The 22151-nt window shown below is 46.3% G+C and overlaps 1 protein-coding gene across 4 annotated transcripts in view; it reads right to left on the bottom strand.

Annotated features, from left to right (window-relative positions):
* Window positions 1-22151, bottom strand: part of LOC138583273 (zinc finger protein 398-like) — a 584509-nt gene that overhangs the window by 303986 nt on the left and 258372 nt on the right. For all 4 annotated transcript variants that reach the window (XM_069655367.1, XM_069655368.1, XM_069655369.1 and 1 more), the window contains one exon: window positions 5380-5469. In XM_069655367.1, the coding sequence (XP_069511468.1) occupies window positions 5380-5469 (90 nt within the window). The remainder of the gene's footprint in view (window positions 1-5379; window positions 5470-22151) is intronic.

Here is a 22151-nt window from a genome sequence, read left to right as displayed (position 1 = left end):
ATCTAGCCTTGTGTACAAGTCATGTGGCGCTGCGTAGTGCGAGTACTGCTTATCCGTGGGGTGGAGTCGTCTCCACACATCTTCCAGGCCAAGGTCTCTCAACAATGTACCAAGCGGTTTGGCTGCCGGTGACATTTTCCCGGTCCTATCAACGGACCTGTCCATTCTGGGATTCAGGGTGCAATTGAAGTCCCCACCCCACACCATCGCCCCCCCAGCCAGGGGGCCAAGTTTACCATAAAGCGACCTAAAATAAGCTGCAGTATCGTGGTTGGGGGCGTACAGATTTAAGATGTTCACTTCCCTGTTTTCCAGGAGCCCTGTTACCGTCACCATTCTGCCTTCCGGGTCTACCGTTGAGCTAAGCACCTGAAACGGCACATGCAGCGCCACCCAGGTGATAACCCCTCTAGCGTACGCTGAGTACGTAGCACCCACCACATTACCCCTCCATTTCTTCTTGACCACCTCCAACTTCTCCCTGGTGAGATGAGTCTCCTGTAGCAGGGCTATGTCAACACGCATCCTTTTTAAATACAGCATTACTTTATTCCGTTTCAGATAGCTATTGAGGCCCCGTACATACCAGGTCACTATACGGAGATTACCCGATGCCATCTATTCGGTCTGTTCCCAACCCCACCCTCCCCTTAATGCTCCCTTTAACGATCCTCTCACCGGATCTCTCCTTTCCCTTTCCCAACAATGCTCCCCCTCCCTGTTTCTCAACTTCACACCACAGCACACAACCCAACCCCTCTCCCACCCTACCCTTCCCCAACAAATGCCCAGTTCCATCCCTGGATCTCAGGCCCACCCGCGTCTGGTCTTGACTCGTATACGAGGACTAGGACCCCGCGGGGCGTCACCGATCTAACAGTGACCTAACTAAATATACAGCTATTGGGATCAGGGGGTGTCTCCCAGGAGCTCCCAAGTATTTATTTCAGGGGAAGTGCATCTAACAGGTCCAGCCGGCTGACACCATTACTCACTTCCCAGGAGCATTATACAACTCTATATTCAAGTCCCAATGTCTTAGCTATGTCACCCCGGGTGCCGCAACAGCATGCTAATTAGCTTCCGTGGCTTCCGTCTGGGCATCCGATTCCTGAGGTCGGCCCTGCATGTCCAGCCAATCCATCGCTTCGGACGGCGTCTCAAAGAAAAGGGATCTGCTCTGATAGAACACTTTCAACTTGGCCGGATAGAGCAACATGTAACGATGGCCAGCTTCTTTCAGTCTTCTTTTCACCAACCCAAAGTTCATCCTACTGCGCTGTACAAGCAGAGTATAGTCTGGGTACACCGTGATCCTTGCTGATCCTCTCTCAATCGTTCCTCCCTTGCGAAAAAATTCAAGGATCTTCTCCCGATCCCGGTAATTCAGGATCTTTGCAATCATCGGTCGCGGGGGGGCTCCTGGGGCTGGTCTCCTTGTCAGGGCCCTATGCGCCCTCTCCACCGCGAACCCCTGGGTCAACACCCCTCCCGTTATCTCCTGCAAAAGCAAGGTTTCCACGTATTCTGTGGGGTTTGGCCCTTCAATTCCTTCCGGTAGACCCACTATACGGATGTTATTGCGCCTAGCCCGCCCCTCTGCTTGCTCAGCTCTATCTTCCAGATTTCCCACACGTTGCACTAGGGCATGTAGCTCCTTTGCATGCACGGCGCCTGGTGTTTCTGCCGCCGCCGCGGGCGTCGCCTTACTTTTGCCCCCTTCCGCTCCTGGGGGGCGACTTGGCATAGGCCTCCATCGTGGGCTGCTTGATCCTGGGTCTGGCCGCTTTGGAGGACATCTTACTGTGTCAACGGGGCGGAAGCCTTTCGTGCCTCTCACCACCCCAATGACCTCGTGGTCACAAGTCCAGCGATCCAGACGTGCGCTTGTTACTCCGCTCGCACTCAGAGTGGGCTGTGTCCTCCCCCGTACAAATGCACCGTTTGAATTGGGTGCGTGTGGAATCGGTGTGGGCCTTGGTGCCTATCAAGTGTCCCTACTCCGGTGCATCTCCTCTCCGATCTGGGTTTGGGCTTCCAGTTTTCTCGCCCTGATTATGTCCCCTCTTTAGGTTTCGGGACCAGGCAATCAGTCTAGTGCCCCCGGCAAGGGAACGGGGGGTCTTTCTGGTTGCTGTTGGGTCCCGGAGTGTCCAGGGATTACTCCGGTTCCAGCCTCCTTTCTCAGCACCTGGGTCTCGGCCCAGCCTGCCCAGTTGTCCCCTGGGGCCCGCACTCATGGATCCCCCACCTGGTGCCGGCCTCAGTTACCGGCAATTAGGGGTTTCCGTCGGCCACCAACCTGCCCGAAATCCACCAAAAAGTTCCAGGCGCGCTGCGCCCACTGTCCCGCCATCTTAGCTTTAGTTGTGGCGGTGCCTCCGGGAGCGCCTCCTTCCCGGGACCCCCCGTTCAGGCCTTGCAGGGAGCGCCCCGTACCGGGGGCTTTCACGCCCCGATCCAAGGTCACAGCCCAATCCGCTCAGGCGTTCACCAGGTTCCACACCCGTGGGCTCCCTCACGATCGTCAGAGTTCGGCCCCCGTCCTCCAGCCCATCTCCTGCCTGCTCTCCGCTATGTGGCCCGGGATACGGCCGGTTGGCCCGGGGTTTGCTGCACCCGCTGCCCCTCCGCAATGATCGCCGTGGCGGGGGCACACTGCCTCGGCACCCCACAGTGGAGTGAGCGATGCAGGTATGGTCTCTCACCCTGTGTCCTGGATGTCCCGGGCTTCCGTGCGCGTCCCTCCGTTCTGCTCCAGTCGGGACCCAAATCCAGCTCACGGGCCGGGCATCCTCAGAGGTCCGATGTCCGGGCGGGCTCGTCTCCCCCCGCCTTCACTTCTCTCGCGGCTGCGAAACTTCTCCCAGGCCCCCTCCAGCTGGGTGCCTAGGGTCGCAGACCGGCCAGGTTGCTCCAGGGATCCACCGTCGCCGCGGCTGCAGTCTCAGCTTCACCAGCTGGTGTGGCGACGGCGACCTCGCGGCTACTTTATGGCCCTTTGTTCTGCGTCGGCCATCTTTCTGGCCTCCAGGTCTCGGGTTACCTGCTAGTATTTCAATTGTCGTAGCTTCCTCGTCCCACTGCGTTTCGTTCCTGTTTTGCGCTTGGTGCAGACACCATCCATTCATGCATCTGCAGGTGTGTTGCCAGCAAGCTTTATTTCCCTAAAAGCATGCGTTTTTCTCACGGATCGATGTCGGATCAGGTGAGCTCCTCCAGAGCACGTCCCTCTACGTGGCCATCAAGCCACGCCCCTCGGCTGCTGAAACTTTTGATGGGTCTTTACCAGGAGTTTGGTATTTGTGTCAGGTTGAACAAGGAAGGCATCCTATCAGAGCGAATCACTCTGGCGCCCTGCCTCTACAACCTATATGTTTACGAGGCAATGAAGTATTTGGCCGTAGGAGGGTTTGATTGCACCTAAGATTGGGTCAATGAGAGTGGAATGGTTGGCTTACGCTGACAATTTTCTTTTATTTAACTAGTCCCGCGTCTGCCTTCAATGCCTGCTGTCAAAATGTTCCCAATTTGCTTAAGATAATGGACCTGTAATTAATCCTTAGCAATTTCACGGGGGAAAAAAAGTAAAAATCTAAAGTCTGATTGTTGGAAAATAAGCTGATAGGAACGATTGACTACCTGATTGACTTGGGTTTTCAGATAAGTGCCCAGTCAGGGCTGAAAAACATTAAAGAGACTCTATTAAATAAAGGGAAGTTGCTAATTAACCAACTCTAAAAGTCGATAAGAAATACAGTCGTTTTTCAAACAGACCGGTGTTACATTTTTTTGAGGGCAAGATAGTCCCCAAATATATGCTTGGAATTGATTGGCAAGTCTATTTTTAAGGTATCGGATAATATTGAGGCTAAATTATCGCGTTAAATATTGAAAGTTCCAAATGTTGTATCATTGGCAGCGATCACGTTCGAAAATTGGCTAGCATTTCATTGGTGGCATGTGTGGAATGGTGGCTCCTCTCACTATTCTCGAAATAGATTGCCCCAATGCAGAACTCCTTATATGAGGACTTGGGTGCACAACTGCAATTCAATGAGGATCAGTGGTATAACAGTGACTTTCTCCCACTTCTGGGAGTGAGGTGTTCCTGTAGTTTAACGTATTTGTCAATGGATAGGGACACTTTGTTAGCCAATCCAGAGAGAGTCAGGAAAATCTCTATGATCAAGATTGGTTGAGCACCACTGATTTATTCGATTCTTATCTCTCCTTGAGTGAGTTGGCATATGAACATAAAAGGCGTGGAATGCCATTGTTTTTTTAATCTCAATTTCCAAATCATTACTACAGAATGAGCCTACTAAGACTATGTTGGAATTTGCTTTTAACAAAAGTGATTTTATTTAGGAGACATATTATTATCCAATATGAGACTTATTGTAGGTTCTGTAATAAGGGTCCTATGGAAACTTCGAGACATTTACTATTAGAATGTGAAGCATTAAATAAGTGTAGAAAGAAACTCTGTATCAGAAGGCCTAGCGGTAGCCAGTTTTATTAAACCATGAATTTGATGAACTGATGTATTGAAATTGTGCTTTTGTTGTTCTTATTCCTTTTTTATGATGTCTTTGTTCTTGATCAACTCTTTTTGCTTTTGTAAAGTTGTTTTTAAGACCAGATACAACAAAGAAAATGAAAAAACAAAGAAAACAAAGAATCTGTAGGTGGGCATTACTTGGGAGTGGAAGGGAGGGCATGGTAGGTGCAGCCCATTGCTATTTTAATGGGTGGGACTGCCTTTAAAGTGCTCCCATGCACTTCGACTAAGGCAGCTCCATCTTTTTAAGCCATCACTTATTCTCCTTGTAAACCCACATGTACATATTTGGCTTAGTGCTCGGAAAGAAAAAATGATGTGGCACCTCAATAATTATGAGCTCCTGGAGAGACCATACACGGATACATCCCACTAACATAACATAACATAGGATAACATGTGTGAAGAGCTGAACTCTAAATCCCTCAACAAGGATATGATGGCAGTCCATGGGTAACCCAATGGTTACCCATGGGTTACTACTCCCAACATATAAGCAAAAGGATAATATAAAACATATCCAAGACACTTCAAATGGCACTTACTAGTTGGGCATAGCAGTTGATGGTTGTGTTCTTCAACAGTGAATTACAGAACTGAACTAAATATAGAAGCAACAAGAATGGCAAAGAGTCGGAAGTATTATGACCAATTCTAATTCTTCTAGGCAGCTTTCTATTCCATAGTTTTTCAGCATGCTGTATCATAACAGAAGGGTAAGACTATATGCAATTCCATTTTGAGACTTGCCCAAAAGGGGAACACCACATCTAAATCACACCTCACTGGGCAATAGTGGAATGTTTTTAGTTTACCTGAGTTGAGATCAGTGACGGTTCCTTCAGTGGATTGATAACTCCTCAAATCTCCAGCCTCCTCAAGATCATGAAATGGCAATCCTGTTGCTGGAGAGAAAAGTTATTTCATTGCTAAGAATAGTTGTGTTATAAATATTAGGACACTTAATTAGATTTGGCATGGTGTTCCAAAGCAGCTTCCAGAAGAATGATCTTCATAGATGATACCTACAGGCATTAGGATTGACCATGGCTGTTTATCTAAGAATCTCCCAATATACATTTGAGAAAGGCTGTCTACCAACCATAAATGGAGCCAATGCACACATGTTTTGGCCCACTTGCAAGTGCATAGTGTGCTCACAAGTAGACATAACCCGGCTTTCTTGGAGGAATGTGATTCAGAAACGTAAATCTGGTAGTACAAACGTCTTTGATCTGGTCAGTCCTGCTACTCTCACAATGTAAAGTCAGGTGAATGCCACACAAGCGTCTGCTGCATGAAAGAGGGCATCCTTAATTCATGAAGGTGTGCACTTTTTAGAGGCAACAACGTGTCTGTGTTAAGGACTCTCCAGTTCTCAGGTGATGGGTGTGATAGCACCTCTCCTAAGGGCAAGACAGGCTTCTAACCAAATGTTAGACTACATTCGCAATAGGTAGCAATGGCAGAGAAATTGGCTTCACTCAAGGGAGGAGAGAAAGCTTGTGGATAGGTACAGTTAGTCCCAACAGATTACACAAAAGAGAACACTACAAACATATACTAAGACATATATGCTTGTTATAGGGTTACTTCAAATAAGTACTTTAGTTGGATACATTAGGACAGTATTTATATATAAAACATTGAAGAGCCCTAAGAAGGACCATTCCCATTCTTAAAGCTAAATGTATGACTTGTACTTGGAGGTAAACTTAGTACCATATACTACAAATATGGCCGGTCAAGTGGCACAGCGAGTAGAGCGCTCGCTTTGTTATTATTATTATATTATTATTTTATTATTATTATTATTTAAAGTGCATTAGCCACAAATTTGACTTTTAACACATTTCACAAACAAAATATTACATATACACTAAAAACAAAACCTTTACAGTTTATAGGAACACATATTTCATAATAAAACAATGATAAAATAAATCAAGGAAAAAAGAGAAACAAAATGACAAAACAGTCTAGCAAACTAAAAAAAAAAAAAGGAAATCAAATTATTACTAGCTTCCATTTCTTTAAAACTCTGCCCACTTCAATCGATAGAGCCATCTCGTTGCCCGATGTTAGCCTCGCCCAGAAATCATCAGAATTTAAATGAGACTCGTTATGGACAAATCTGCCGAAAGAGCTGGCCCTGTCACTCCAAGTCCCCGGGCACTTAGAAAATAAATGTTTAGTGGTCTGAACTTCCATAGTTACACATCTATCGCAAATTGGATCAGTATCCCCTTTTTTATCCCTTATTGCAAGTAGTTCCAGTGTTGGGAGAATGTTTAAACGAAATCTCAAAAAAGCAGATCTAAACAAAAAGCTAGGGGACTTCTTGAGATAAGCCGGAAGAAATGATAAGCGCTTATCTAAGAGTGTGAGGGAAGCTGATCTTTTAGTTCCCCGCATCACCTCAATCGTATGGATCCAATCAGCCAATTTCAATTTTTTCTTCACTCTTAGAGGGTTCTGTAAGAGGGACTCAGCATCAGAACCACAACAGGACAATAATTCCAAGCAAGTTGATTCTAACCTACACAGAAAAACATTATTGCCATGTACCCGCTCTACATCAGAATCTTCAAAAAGTGAATTCTTAGGGGGATCAAGAATTGACCTATAAAGGGTAAGCCATTTCCAGGTTAGCCATGATCTGAGTGAAGACAGACCCAACTCATAACGTAAGGAGACGATCGGAACACAATCGGGGAGTCCCAAAGTACGTTTCCAAATCTTCGATTCGATAACATCCCAGTCTATGTCAAAAGCTAGAGAATTGTAGTCCATACCATATAAAACAATGGGAACTACCTTCCCGATATAAAATCTTATGAGGGGAATAATGGTAAATCTGACGAACTTAGAATGGATTTTTCTCATCTGGGCTCCCAACTTGATTAATTTTAAATCCATAGAGGCCATCAAATTAAGCCTAGAGGGGAATGATCTTAATTCCGCTCCCAAATAGGTCAATTCAGAGACAACCTCTACCTGGGAGTGGTCTAACTTGCAACTCAAATTCCTCACTATTTTGTTGGGCCTCCTGAAAACAAGAATCTTAGATTTTGAGGGATTTATTCTTAATTTATTAATCCTGGCATAGGATTCTAAAGCACTTAGCAGGCGCTGCAGCCCCACTTGTGAGTAGTCCAACACTACTATATCATCGGCATAGCCTAGCCAATTGATTTTGGCATTACCGATGGATGGAGATATCAACCCAATGTTCTGTAGCCAATCACCTAAGTCTGCCATAAAAAGGATGAAAAGCAAGGGAGCCAATAAACAACTTTGGCGAACCCCTCTCGTTATCCTGATTTGATCAGAAAGAAAACCTGACCTACCCAGTCTAACCCGCATGTAATTGTTAGAATGCAACTCTATCAGGATAGAGAGTAAGCCCGGTGGTATATCCCAGGCCACTAATTTACCCCATAATAGATTTCTATCAACCATATCAAAGGCCTGTGATAGGTCAATCCAGGCTCCAAAGAGAGGAGAGCCTCCCTTGGTGAAGGATTTCGCAGCTAGGCAGCTCAAGACTAACCCATTCAATGACGTCGACAGACCCTTTCTAAATCCGGATTGCTGCTTCGGAATAATACCCTTCATTTTTGCCCAGAGTTCCAGCTCCCCTAGAACGATACCCGAAAATTTTTTACTATCGGCGTCTAGGAGAGAGATAGGGTGATAATTAGAGGCCAATAGCCTATCTCCCTTCTTATAGATCGGAATGACTATTGAAAGTCTCCATGAATCAGGGATACTCCTCCCAGCGATAATATTATCAAAAAGGGCTTTAAGGACCTTCGCCCATGTTTCTGGATCCGATTTAAAGATCGAATTACTTAAGCCATTTGGTCCAGAAGCTCTGGACGCTGAGGATTTTCTAATTAATAGTTCTATATCTAGAGCGTTAATCTCAAGCACCCAATTTTGGATTACGTCAGCAACCGAGCATAATGAGGCATCAGAACCATACACCTTCGAAAAATGTTCAATCCACACCCCCTCTTGAATAATAGAATCTTGTTTCTGCTGTTGAGTAGCCTCATTCATATTGATTAAAGACCAGAAATTTCGGGAATTCTTAAGAGACAGGACATATAACATTCTCTCAGCATCTTGCTGTAATATCAGATGATGATGGGCACAAATCCAGTTCCTGTAGTTATTTTTCAGTTTAACCCACCCCTCCCTATATGCCTTCTCACACAAACCCCCTCTCCTTAGGATCGAAATCTGGGACCTCAATTCCTTTTTACGATTTATAATTTGAGCATTAAAGAGTGTTTATGTAACTTGTGAGTTTTCCGCACGTGGGGATCCACTACTGCCTGTACAGACAGGAAACTCAGGAAAGCACTAGGAATACAGAAGTCAGACAAAGACTGATTAGATAGATAGCTCGTCCTGCGGCGTAGCTCACTATTTAGTAACTGACCTCCTTTTTGAAATGTTCTAATGGCGTTACCTGAGTTCTTAACAAAGAGCTCCTGATCATAACTAAAAGTTACTGGATCGCAATCATACGATACAGTCGCTTTCAACATGGCGTGATCATCAGGATTCCCTTCTCCAACTAGCAAAATGTTACAATTTTCAAAAATATTGCTAGAGACAAAGAAAAAATCTATCGTGGAGAATGAGGTACCTCTATGCCAAGTGGGGGAATTAGGAATATCCCCCCTTATATTTCCATTCAACATAGATAGATTCCAATCCTGCATGAACCTTAGCCATATTTTTCCATTCATAGACTTCTGTTTACACTTGCCTGATCTAAGATCCACAGTAGAGATGCATTGAGAATTAAAGTCCCCGGCAATAAGAATTTCATCCCCCGGGTATCGATTAGAACAATCAAGTAAACCCTCCGAGAGAGCACACAGGAACTCACTAAGTAGAAAAACGCCTGAATTCTAGTATAGATTTACCACAATCCAGCTCAGGCGTTCATTTGAGTTTCTCAAAGATACTCTCACCATTAGGATCCCCTGGATATTATTTGAGACAATTACGAGGATTTAAACTTCTCATTACTAGAGGCCACCAACAAACCCCCCATTGGTCTACCCCTCCCAGGAGCTACTGCCAACTGTTGAAAAATTGTAAATCCATCAATGCCAACTAGACCAGTTAGCCAGGTTTCTTGGAAAAGAATTAGATCGAAAGTTTTAAAAAATTCCGATCTCCTGGGCTCCTCAGAAAAAGATGTGTAGCCTCTAGTATTCCATGATAGCACATTAACTTGAGGTGACCCTAGAGCTTCGGATGGGTCATCCCTATCTTAAGAAAAACTTGGGCAATCACTTCTGGTAGCATATCCCACATATTCGTTGAGACAGAAGGGGAGAGATCCTTAGTGGTTACCCCCAACGCTGATCTTGGTTGGCTATCCGGCGGGACTCGGAGGCAGTAATTGTAGGGCAAGTACTAGAGATCTTCAGGCCCCTCTGCTCCCATGCCACCGCCTCACCCATAATTAGATTCACACCCAAACTTGATTTCAGTTCTATTGCCACTATATTAGTATCAGTATCATATGGGAAGCTCACTGCTTCAATGTCATTTGAGGAAAAATATTTCAAAGCTGGGATTGACTTCAATTCCGTTATTATTGCCGAGCGATTTAATGGAGAAACACCACATGAAGATGGAATTATTCTTGATAAAAAGACTGTCAAATCTGAGTTCTGTTTGTATAGTTCATCAGGGAACTGAGCTGATAGGACGGAATTTCGATTCTCCGTCAAAGAACCTAAACCAGGTGAGGCATCTGTTCCTGTAGCCCCAGGAGCACCATCATACCAAGGGCAGGCCGAACCAACAGACGGCCGTTTGATTACAGCCGCAGCATTAGCTTGCGAATTATCACTGCTAGATGGTCCCCCCTTCGCTCCCAGATCAGTCCCCACCCTTGGTTTTTTCAAGAAGATGGGAGCAATTTTAACCAGAGGGTTAGATGGCAACTTTTTTTGATTCGCCCTTAAAAAAATTGGAGCAATTTTTTTTGGTTGATCCACGTAGTCGGTTTGACTTCCCACCGTGGATTTACCACCAGGCACTATCGATTCTTCCACAAGAGGTGCTTTTTGGGATTTTGGTTTGGGAATTTTCTTCCCTTTTTTGAAAGGAGACTTCGCCACAATTCTTTCAGATTTTTCAGGGGATTCTTGGTCAGCATTTGAGTTTCGTGGATGCTGATTAGATCCAGAATTGATCTGTTTTTTCTTTCCTTTCCCCTTTTTAATTACAGGAGTGATGGCTTCATTGGCTGGTGGCCTCCTATTTTTCATCTTCTTTTTGGACTTCCCATTCAAATTCTTCTTTCTAGGGACTGCTAAATCCAAATTCGAAGAGGAAATATCTATTGGAGAGCCCTCAGGTGGGCCCCCCACTTGAGGATCATTATCCGCCAGGGCGGCCAATCTCATGAACTCCTCCATCACAGATATCGAAAGGGGAGTATCGTCAACCATGGCCTCCACATGAAGAGGAATGGGGGGACCTAGAGGGCCTTCCTGTGATTGGTTATCCGATCGATCCGCTTTTTCTAATAGGATCAGGGACGTCTTTTTTAAATCCCCACATAAATCAGTCAAAAGGGCCATTTTACATGATTGGTCCTTTACTTCTTTATGGAGCTCAGCCAAAAGCCCTCCCAATGATTCATTGACTGCTGATTTTAGGGCTATCATGGCAATTTCATTTAGTTCCAAGTCCTTGTTCATCTCCATTAGAATACCCGTATGCTGGTAGACCTCAGTTTTCAGATTTTCAAAGACTTTAACCAAAGAGGATAGAACAAAGTTCAGAGCTGTTATAGTAGGTGGCACAGGTTCTTCAATAGAATTCTGGCCCGACGCAGCCGGCCCCTCTGGTACAGGTAAGGAAATAGGCAGCTCCTGGGGGATCTCCCGAGAGCTTACTTCGACCGATGTTGAGGTCCTTCCCCTATCAGGAGTTGAGATTACGGCTTCTAACTCCCACATATCCTCATCTCTAGGTTCAATAAAGACCTCAGATTGATGAATTACAGATTTTTCTAAATGGACTACACCAATTCTAGGGACTAACAAATGAGGCATAATGTTATTCAGGGAGGGGTCATCCACGGAGCCCAGTTGATTTAAAATCACATTCTTCATGGTAGAAGTCCTCAGGGTGAAATCAATGTCACCTTGGAATCGCGTACAAATCGGTTTGTTTCTAGGCGTTGGCAGGTCCTCCATATGTGATGCAGAATATGGCAAAGCCGAACCTGCTGGAACCTGATCATCTGATGGATATACACCTGGAGGAAGAAAGATACCACCACCCGTTTTATAGGGTTTAAAGAAGGATTCCCTCGCTCTTGCCTTCTCTTTACGTGGTGCCTTCTTCCCCATGTCCACCGGAGTAGAGTGTAAAGGTCTCTGAACTTCTATGGGAGCCACTGCACTGCGAAGATCATACATGACCCCCTTTTGTTTTGTTTCTGTTTTTTACCGACTTAATCACTATCACTTAATCGCTAACAATCACTATCAAGTAGAAGTTGGGACCAGGGTACCAGGGTACCACAGAGTTTGCAGGTTGCAGTTTTCTACTGTCCTGCTGCCTACCGCCTTCCCCCGCCAGCCCCCGCAGCACAACTGAAACCTGAAGGGGAAAAACAGAAAAGGCGGATCTGGCGAGTCTAGCAAGACCCACGGGAAACGGGTCCGCCCAGGAGAGGCAAGTACAAAAAAAAAAAGAGAGATATTGTGAGCAGCGAGAGCAGCAAGGGCAGCGAGGGCAGCGAGGGCAAACCCAGGGCCACACCACGCAACCCAACTCTAGGGCGCCCGTTTCTGCCTGTTTCTGCCCTTGCCACTCGCCCTTGCCACTCGCCACTCAGCAACCAACCGCAGGTCACGCTGGTCATGCGATGAACAGCCGGCCTCAGCTCAGTTCGGCTCCAGCTCCTGCGGTCGATCCCGCGGTCCTGCAACCCTGCAACAAAGCCGTACGAAGCCGGACGAAGCCGCGCTTCTACAGCGCTTCTGCTGCCTTCCGCGTCTGCCGCAGAGGAAAGGACCGTGAGACGTGAGACGTCAAGCCGCACTGAATACGTTTAGCCGCTTGGCTAAGCTGAACAGCCGCTTCCGACAGTCTATTCAAAAGCAAAATTAGCTCGCTTTGACATCTGTGCAGAGCCTGCTAACGCAGCTTCGAATCCCGGCGGGGCCAAACTCAGCCTTTCATCCTTCCGAGGTCGATAAATGAGCACCACACACCGTGGGTAATAAGCAGCGCTCAGATACCTGAGGGTTCGTAGCGCTATATAAATGCCAAAATTATTATTAATGGTTAAGGTGTGAAATGGATTCCTGAACACAGGCAACACACATTATTTAGTCATGAGAAGAACCCACAAAAGCCCATGCATGAACATTTGGGGTATTATCCACCACCTCTAATGCACAGTAGAACAGGTAGCCACATATACTTAAGTCTAGTACCTAGAGATAGTGAAGAATTTAAACAATGTACAGAGGGTTTCCAAATACCAGAAACAATTTCAGTTTTAAGTTTGGATGCGGGTGCTGTTTTACTTTATAGCACTAATTCATTGGGACACTGGTCTGATTTGGTACATTTTTGGATTTAAGAGGAATGCAGAAAAATCGTTAATACTCCTGTTCAAGTCACTGACGGTGCCACAGTGCTTGAGTCCAGGGAGTCTCCCCCTTGCCTTGATGCTTAATTATACAGAATTGTACCAGCATACAATTCGTGTACTCTGGGACCAGAACAAAGATAACTTGTTTAGATGGAGTTGGTTGAGCCTCACTTGGATGTGATGCTCATCTGCTATAAAAATAAATGTCCTCATGAGTTTACAGTTCCTCTTTACTGCCCTACCGATATGCATCCAAGAGAGATTTTTTTGTAGAGGTTAGGTTGAGGGTCTTGAGGTTCCTCTTGTTAGTTCAGATTAAGGGATAAGAGTAAAACACTGAGTCACAAATAAATTAACAACAAATAACTTTATTTAACTTTGGATTTCTCTTTCCTCTTTTCATAAAGGATACGTGTTGCTGAAGATCAGGCAAAATACTGGAATACGGATGCTGTTCTGTTATTATAGGTAAGTACCAGGTTAAGTTCATAGGCTCAGAACAGAGTTCACTTCGTATCACAGTCCAGTTCTCACTAAATTCCTCCTGTTTACCAGGATAGGTGAAGAAGAAAGGCTCTGGCTTCTTCTTCTTTATATTCTCTCATATGTCTCTCCTCATTGTGTCAAATTTCTTTAAGGTTATACTCTGAATAGACTGTCTGCTTGCTAACTCAGGTTTTTAGTTTGTGGTTTGCTTCTGATATTCCAAGTTATCTCTCTGGATATCATCATAAGTATGCAAAGTTCGTTATGTTCTCATAGACTCTCATCTTCTATGCTTTTCTTATCACGTGGGGCTTACACCCTCTTCCGGTAAGAACACCCCAGGTAACATACAGTTTCAGCGCTCTCACACAAAGATTCACTGTCCAGTCACCATCGGAGTCTTAACATTGGGGATGAGAGCGGATCTGTCCCTCTTTACATGACAACCACGTCTGATTGGTTCATTCGAGTTTTGGCCTCCAGACCAGCAACAGAGTTAGTTAGTCCTTGCCCTTTTGGGCCTTACTTAGCTCCGATTGGATCTCCGTCGGGTCAGCTGCTTCACAGCAGGCGAGGCTCCTTCTATCAACTGATGTAGCGTAGTCACCCCTCCCCTTCTGGGTGTTGTATTTTTCTGAGAACTCAGTTGTCTCCTGTTAAACAGCCGCTCTTCGGACGCCGGTCAAAGTGCGTATATGGCTCTGTAACGTTGATGGGATCGGCTTTTATAGTTCGAGCCGTTCCATAGACGAAATTCTCCCCAACTTATCTTCGTCGCTCACAACAAACGATCACACTCATTACTTAATAACGGGCTAGCAAGCACAACGGCGCAACATCTCCAATATTAAAGAACAAGTTACTTTCTTACCTTGTAACGTTCTTTCGATGGGATGTTCCTCCGATGTATTCCTTATCTTTGATGTTACCCATCCCAGCTTGCTGGCCTCTGAAATTTTTTTCAGTAGAGGGCGCTGCGCGTCGACATCCCTCGAGTCGGTGTCCCTCGACAGCCTCTGTATCAGCACCGACGTCACTTTGCGTATAAATAGACTTGCGCAGCGTCCGTTGCTCAGTTCTGTTTTGAAGCTTAAAATTGCTTTGCATGAATTGGTTATTAACCTTGAAGGAGCATAAGCTGCAACTATAAGGAAAGTTTTACTGCGGGGATGGATGGGAGGGGCGATAAGGAATACGTCGGAGGAACATCCCATCGAAAGAATGTTACAAGGTAAGAAAGTAACTTGTTCTTCGAAGGGATTGTGTCCTCCGACGTATTCCTTATCTTTGATAGACTCCCATAGCAGTAGTGTAAAAAGGAGGTGAGAGTAAAAACATGACATATTTCCCTTTAAGAAAGCACAGAATGCAACACAGCTTTCCCAAATCTTGTTTCCTGACTAGAGGAGGAATCCAGGCTGTAAAATGTAGTAAAGTTATGTGCGGACGACCATGTGGCAGCCGCACATATGCCTCTAATTGGAACCCCTCTTTGGAGAGCCGAAGAGGCTGCGATACCCCTGGTTGAATGAACCCTAAGATGTTGAGGGGCTCTTTTCCTGCAAATTTGTAGCATTCTAGAATGGTTAAAATGATCCACCTTGAAACGGTCTGTTTTGTAATTGACAATCGTAATTTGTGCCCTGTGTATCCTACAAACAATTGGTCTGCTTGCCTTATCCTAGTAAGTCTGCTAATATAAAAACTCAAGCCACGCCTTGGATCCAGCCTGTGTAGCCTCTCTTCCTCTTTCCCTGGATGGGGAGGAGGATAGAACGAAGGTAAGGTTATTTTCTGAGTAATGTGGAATTCAGAGACCACCTTTGGGAGAAAATGATGCTTCAATTTTAAAACAACCTTGGGCCTCATTCCGAGTATGGCGGTAAGGGATAGCGGCCACCGGTAACGGGACCGGTGGCGGTATTCCCTTACCGCCATACTCCGAGTTCCCTCTGCGCCCTCGCCCTTAACGCCTGCTTTGAGCAGGTGTTAAAGTCGAGGGCGCAAAGGGGCCTCCAAGCCAATAACGGTGAATGTAATGAACGGTCACCGTTATTTGCATCTTCCCCATTCCCATTGAGCCCTATGGGGGCTCATTTGGGAATGGGGAAGAGCCTTGGTGAATGGGGAATTACCGCCCCGCCAACCTTGGAATGGGGCGGTAATTCCGCCATCCACCAAGGCGCTGCCGTTCCGGGTACGGCATCAACCAAGGAGTTAATAGCGCCACTGGTTAGCGCCGTACTCGGAATGAGGCCCCTTGTCTTTATGAAAGATTGTATGAGGAGGTTTGCAAGATAGAGCTCGTAATTCGCTCACTCTTCTGGCAGATGTTAGAGCCACTAGAAAGACTGTTTTAAGAGTGAGAAATCTTAATGAACAGGAATGGAGTGGTTCAAAAGGAGTACCCATCAGACACTTTAAGACTAGATTTAGGTCCCGCAATGGAACTTGAAAAAGCTTTGGGGGATAAACATTAGTTAACCCCTTCAGAAATTGGATTACCAAGGGTAATTTGAAATATGAAGGCTACTCAGCAGTACGCTTAAAGATTGACAGCGCTGCGAGATAGCCTTTGATTGTATCAATTTGAAGATCTGAATTTGCTAAGTAAAGCAAGAACGATAACACCATTGGTGTATTGCATAAAAAGGGTTCAATATTCTTTTCTCTACACCAGCTGCAAAATGTGTTCCAACAGCAGCAGTATAAAGTTTTTGTTGCTGGCCTTCTGGCCGAAAGCAACACCTCCATGATGTCATCCGGGAGGTCCCAATCCTTGTATCTCAACCTTTCAGAAACCAAGCGTGAAGGTTGAGGGTTCTGATGTCTGGATGGAGAACCTGACCTCCCTTCTGCGAGAGAAGGTCCTCTCTTTGCGGAAGACGAATTGGAGGGCAGATGGACATGTCCAGAAGGTCCGGGTTCCACGTTCTCCTGGCCCAATCTGGGGCAATCAGGATCATGGCTTTCTGGAACCTTCTCAACCTCCTGATCATTTGAGGAATGACAGGGACTGGAGGAAATGCGTACAGAAGTGGAAACTCCCAGTCCACTACGAATGCGTCCCCTACAGCTCCTCTCGGGGGAAATTCCCTTGAACAAAACTGATCGCACTTCCTGTTGATGCTGGTGGCGAACAGATGCACCTGAGGAGTTCCCCAAAGGGTGAAGATCTCCTGAAGGACTTCTTGAGCTAGCTCCCACTCGTGGGAAACTGTACTCTGCCTGCTCAGAGCGTCCGCCGTCAAGTTCTTCTCTCCGGCTAGATGAACAGCCGATAGAGATATTCCCTCTTGAATTGCCCAAAACCAGAGCTGCATTGCCTCTCTGCACAGTGGCAGTGACCCTACGCCTCCTCTTTTGTTGAGGTAGTGCATGGCCACTGTGTTGTCCATCATTATGAGGACATTCTTTCCCTGTACTGATGGCAGAAAAGCTTTCAGCGCTAGTCTAATTGCTCCCGTGAGTGAGGCAACCGTGACTACTGTTATCTCCGGCCATGGTTGTCAAAACTGTTCTCCTTTCAAGATGTTCTCCCGACAGGCCCACCATTGAAGGTCTCGGGCTACTCTGTCTGGGACTTGAAGGAGATCTGACATTCTTCTTGAGAATTGCGACCATTGGGTTCTTAGTGCCCACTGGAGGGATCTCATTCTCAGGCGAGCCTCTGGCACTAGGAAAATGCAGGATGCCATAAGGCCTAGCAACTTCAAAAAGTCGAAGGCTGGTAGACGTTGGGCATTTTGAAACTTGGTGACCATCTGTAGAGTATCTTGAGCCCTCACCTCTGGTGGCGAGGCTTTTCCCAGGGAAGTGTCCAGGACTGCTCCAATGAACTGGAGTCTCTGTGATGGTATCATCTGTGACTTCTTTAAATTGAGTGAGAAGCCCAGCTTATGAAGGAAGTGGAAGACATAATCTAGCTGGATCTGAGCTTGTTCTGAAGATACTGCTCTGCTCAACCAGTCGTCCAGGTAGGGGTAGACGTGCATCCCCTCCCTCCTTAGACTTGCAGCCACCACCGCCACTAGCTTGGTAAAGACCCTTGGGGCGGAGGTCAACCCAAATGGCAGAACTCGAAATTGATAGTGAGAGTTGCCAATTGCGAACCTCAGGTATTTCCTGTGTTTGAGATGGATTGGCACATGGAAGTAAGCATCCTGAAGGTCTAGAGATACCAGCCAATCCTGAAGCTGGAGGGCTTGAAGGATCTGAGAAAGAGTTACCATCTTGAACTTGTCTTTCCTGAGGAATTTGTTCAATTCTCGCAAGTCTAAGATAGGTCTCAGTCCTCTGTCCTTCTTTGGTACTAGGAAGTAAGGGGAATACCAACCCTTGTTCCTCTCCGCTACGGCTACCGGTTCTATGGCACCCTTCTCTAGCAGGTCTATAATTTCCTGCATAAGGAGCGGGTCTGGAAACTTCAAAGAGTTGTTCCCTGGTGGATGACTCTGAGGAATGTGTAGGAAGGGCAGGCAGTAACCATGGGCAACTGTCTCCAATGCCCAAGCATCTGACGTAATAGCCTGCCATTCTGCCAGATGTTGAGTTAACCTGCCCCCTACTGGTGTCTTGTGAGGAGAGACCTCAGAGGGGTTTAGAAGCGGCTGACGCAGATGCCGAGGGTAAAGTGGCGCCTGCTGCTACTGCGGCTTTTGTACCTTTCCCCCGTCCACCACGGGTGAATCGTCTCTGGCCCCTTTGAGTTGGCTTTCCTCTGCCTTTTCCGAATGCGGAGTAAAAGCGAAAGGACCTACCTCTCCAGGAAGCTCCTGAAGGACGATTTGGAGTCTGCCGGATTGCAGCCCCAAGGGATTTAGCTGCTGCCTTGGATGTCTGTAATCTCTCCAGGCTGTCATCAGCCTTCTTCCCAAATAAAGAAGTGCCATCAAAGGGCATGTCCAAAAGTCTGGCCTGTACGTCTGGAGCAAAACCAGACTTCCGCAACCACGCAAATCTACGGATTGTGTACTTGCCGCCATGGCTCTGCTGATGCTGTCAGCAGAATCAATGCCTGTTTGGAGGGACTCGCACATTGCATCCTTTCCATCCCTGATGATGTTTAAGAATGCATCCCTTTCTTCTCCTTCTGGAAGACATTCAGCCGCTGATGAAGCACACTCCCAAAGTGTGTGGCTGAATCTTGCTAGCGTGCAAGTGGCGTTAATCGACTTAAGCGCCAAGCTACATGCTGAAAATACTTTCTTTGACATGGCATTAAATCTTTTATCATCCCTATCCTGTGGAATAGTAGGGTATACTGACTTACTGTTAGATGAAGTTGCTGCCTGTACAACTAAACTCTCTGGAGTTGCATGCTTGCTCAGATATTCAGGATCTGAAGCTGATACCCTGTATTTAGCAGAGAGTTTCTTATTCACTGCAGGGATAACTTCAGGAGTTTCCCAATTTGCAGAAATTTTTCTTTGTAGAGCAGTATGAAAGGGTACAACAAGATCCTCCTGTGGACCTTTATCTAAAATATCAGTAAGGTCATCCTGCTGAAAAGCAGGTGTAGGTGTAGACCACCCCATGATTTCAATTATTCTAGCCATCAGAATCCTATAAGGGGTCTCAGCATGCTCTCCAGGGTCTGGTTTTGCAAACTCTACTTCTGGGGAAGTATCTAAACCGCTTGCCTCATGCAGAGAATCTTGAATGTCTTTCAACCTGTTCTCTTCAGAGATGAATTCCTCTGGCATGGGTATTGTAGTTCTTTGTAAACCAAAAGGTCTCTCCTGGTCGGAATCCTCCCCTTCCTCATATATAGAGGACAAAGCTCTAAAGTAGTCATACCTATGATATGGTTTAAAACCCATTTCTAGAGCAGAGGAAGCCAAATTGGTTGTCACAGGTTGAGAAACCATTGAGGTTGTCGACGTGGAAGTAAATGGCTTCGACAATCCTGAAAAAGCCGTCGAGGAAGTTTGAAGGGACCTCGATGTACTCGAGAGGATCGGAATCCTACTTGGTATCATCGAGAATGTCGATGTCATCCTCGACGTCATGGTCGAAGCTCTCCACACCTCTACTGTCTGTGTTGTAGTGACAGTTGTAGGTTTGTCTTTTATCGTCGTCAACAGTGGCGTCGAAGACGGCGTCGATGCAACCAATTTATGCGTCGAAGGACCCTTTGACAAAGACGTTGATGACGCAGATTTATGAGTCGAAGGAACCTTCGACGACGACGTCGATGACGCAGTCTTGCTGTTTTTACTCGAGGGTTCATGATGCTCTGGAGTAGTTTCTTTCGCCGGGTTCAACGACTCGCAGTGTTTTGATCTTTCGGGTCTTTCACCCAGGGTATCACCTTTAGACGTCTCCGAGGGGGTCAAGGCCGCTTTCTCGAAGACGCTAAGCATTTTTTTACAGAATTCCTCCCACTTAGCTGGAGAGCTGTGTTTCATGGGGCAGGTGACCCTTTCTGGGGAGGTAGAGGAAGAAGAAGAAGAGGGAGATCTACGACGCCTCTTCTTAGAGTGTTTTGATCTCAAAGACTGATGAGAACCGCTGCGAGATCTTGAACGGGAATGTTTCTTTTGTCGACAAGGAGACGAATGTCTCGACTCAGCTGAAGAAACTTTTGAGGGAGTAGAAGTTTTAAAACTCTTACCTATATCTAACTTCCCCTTACGCTCCTTCAAGGCTTTTGCCGTCATGGACATTCAGTCCTCGCATTCCGAACAGTGATGCTCCGACCCCAGGCACCACAAACAGATTTTGCGAGGATCCGTCAACGTCATTTTCTTCCCACAGTCACGACATTTTTTGAAACTGGACCGTGGAGTTGATGGTTCGGATGAAGAAGCTATCGTATTAAGATAATCATTTTGCATTTGTATTTATTTTAATTTATATAGCGCCTTAATCCAAAACGCTTTACAAGAGGAACAAGTTAATACAACAAGCAATAGTTAACAATGAATCTAAACCAGAAAACAGTACAACGAACAATTTACATTTATGATGATGCTAAGTGCTAATAGAGGGACAGAAGGTAGGAGGAGAGGGTGGATGTGGGTTAGTTGGTGAGAGAGGAAACAATTGGTGCTGGGGGAGAGTGAAAGAGATAGGATTTTAGAGAAGAGCGAAATAAGGGATAGGAGGTGATGGAACGGACGGGAAGAGGAAGGCGGTTCCAGTGGAAAGGAGCAAGAAGTTGGAAGGAGCGGAAACGGGAGGGGGTACAGGGGGGAGGTGGAGTAGAGAGAAGGAAGAGATCTGCAGAACGGAGAGAACGAGAAGGAGTATAGAAAGAGAGAAGGGAGGAGAGGTACAGAGGGGTAAGACCATAGAGGGCTTTGAAGACTAGGCAGAGGAAGTTAAATTTGAGCTGGGAGTGGAATGGGAGCCAGCCTAGTGAGTTAAGAGAAGAGGAGATGGAGTCGTGAGGTGAGAGGAGGCAGAGGGAGCGAATGGCAGAGTGGTAGACAGATTTGAGGGGGGGAGAGATGAGAGGAGGGGAATCCAAAGAGAAGAGTAGAGCAGTAGAAAAGTCTGGAGAAGAGGAGGGAGGAGATGAGGAGTTTAGTAGCTTGGAAGGTTAGGAAAGGACAAATTTTGCGGATGTTGTAGAGGTGGAAAGGGCAAGATCTGGCAGTGAGGGAAATGTGATGAGAAAGAGAGAGGTGGGTGTCAATGTGCAGACCCAGGTTACGAGCATGAGGAGAGAAGGGGAGTTGAGAAGGAGGAAAAAGAATGCAAGGATGGAGGGCATGGCGGAGGGAGAGTGTTGGCAGGGAAGAAAAGGAGTTCAGTTTTATCTGCATTGAGAGTAAGGAAGTTGGAGGACATCCTAGATTTAATAGCAGAGAGGCAGGAAAATGGTGGATGTCAGGAGAGAAGGAGGAGAAAGAGAGGAAGAGCTGGGTATCATCAGCATAGAAATGATGTGAAACATCAAAGGAGGCGATTAAAGGAGAAAGGAGGGAAGTATACAGCGAAAAGAGAAAGGGGCCAAGGACAGAACCTTGGGGAACGCCATGGTTGAGTGGAGAGATTAGGGAGGTGGAGCCACCCCAAGAAACTGAGAAGGTGCGGTTAGAGAGATAGGAGGAGAACCAGTTAAGCACTGAGTCTTTAAGGCCGAATGAGGAGAGAGTGGAAAGGAGTAGAGGATGGTCGACAGTGTCAAAGGCAGCAGAGAGGTCCAGTAGGACCAGAATAGAGGAGTGCTTAGAGTAGCGAGTACAGAGGAGAGAGTTGAGAACAGAGGTAAGAGCAGTTTCAGTACAGTGAAGAGGGCGGAAACCAGATTGGGTAGGGGGGAGGAGAGAATGGTTAGAGATGAAGGTAGAGAGTTGAGAGTATATAATGCGTTCTAGGAGTTTAGAAAGGAAAGGTAGTAGAGAGATGGGATGATAGTTAGATGCAAGATGGGGATTAGCAGTAGGTTTTTTGAGTATGGGGATGATAGTCGCATGCTTAAAAGGAGTGGGGAAGATG

Source organism: Ambystoma mexicanum, chromosome 3q (genome assembly GCF_040938575.1).
Source record: "Ambystoma mexicanum isolate Mex_15411 chromosome 3q, UKY_AmexF1_1, whole genome shotgun sequence".
Classification (NCBI taxonomy): domain Eukaryota; kingdom Metazoa; phylum Chordata; class Amphibia; order Caudata; family Ambystomatidae; genus Ambystoma; species Ambystoma mexicanum.
This window is presented reverse-complemented; position numbering and strand designations above follow the sequence as displayed.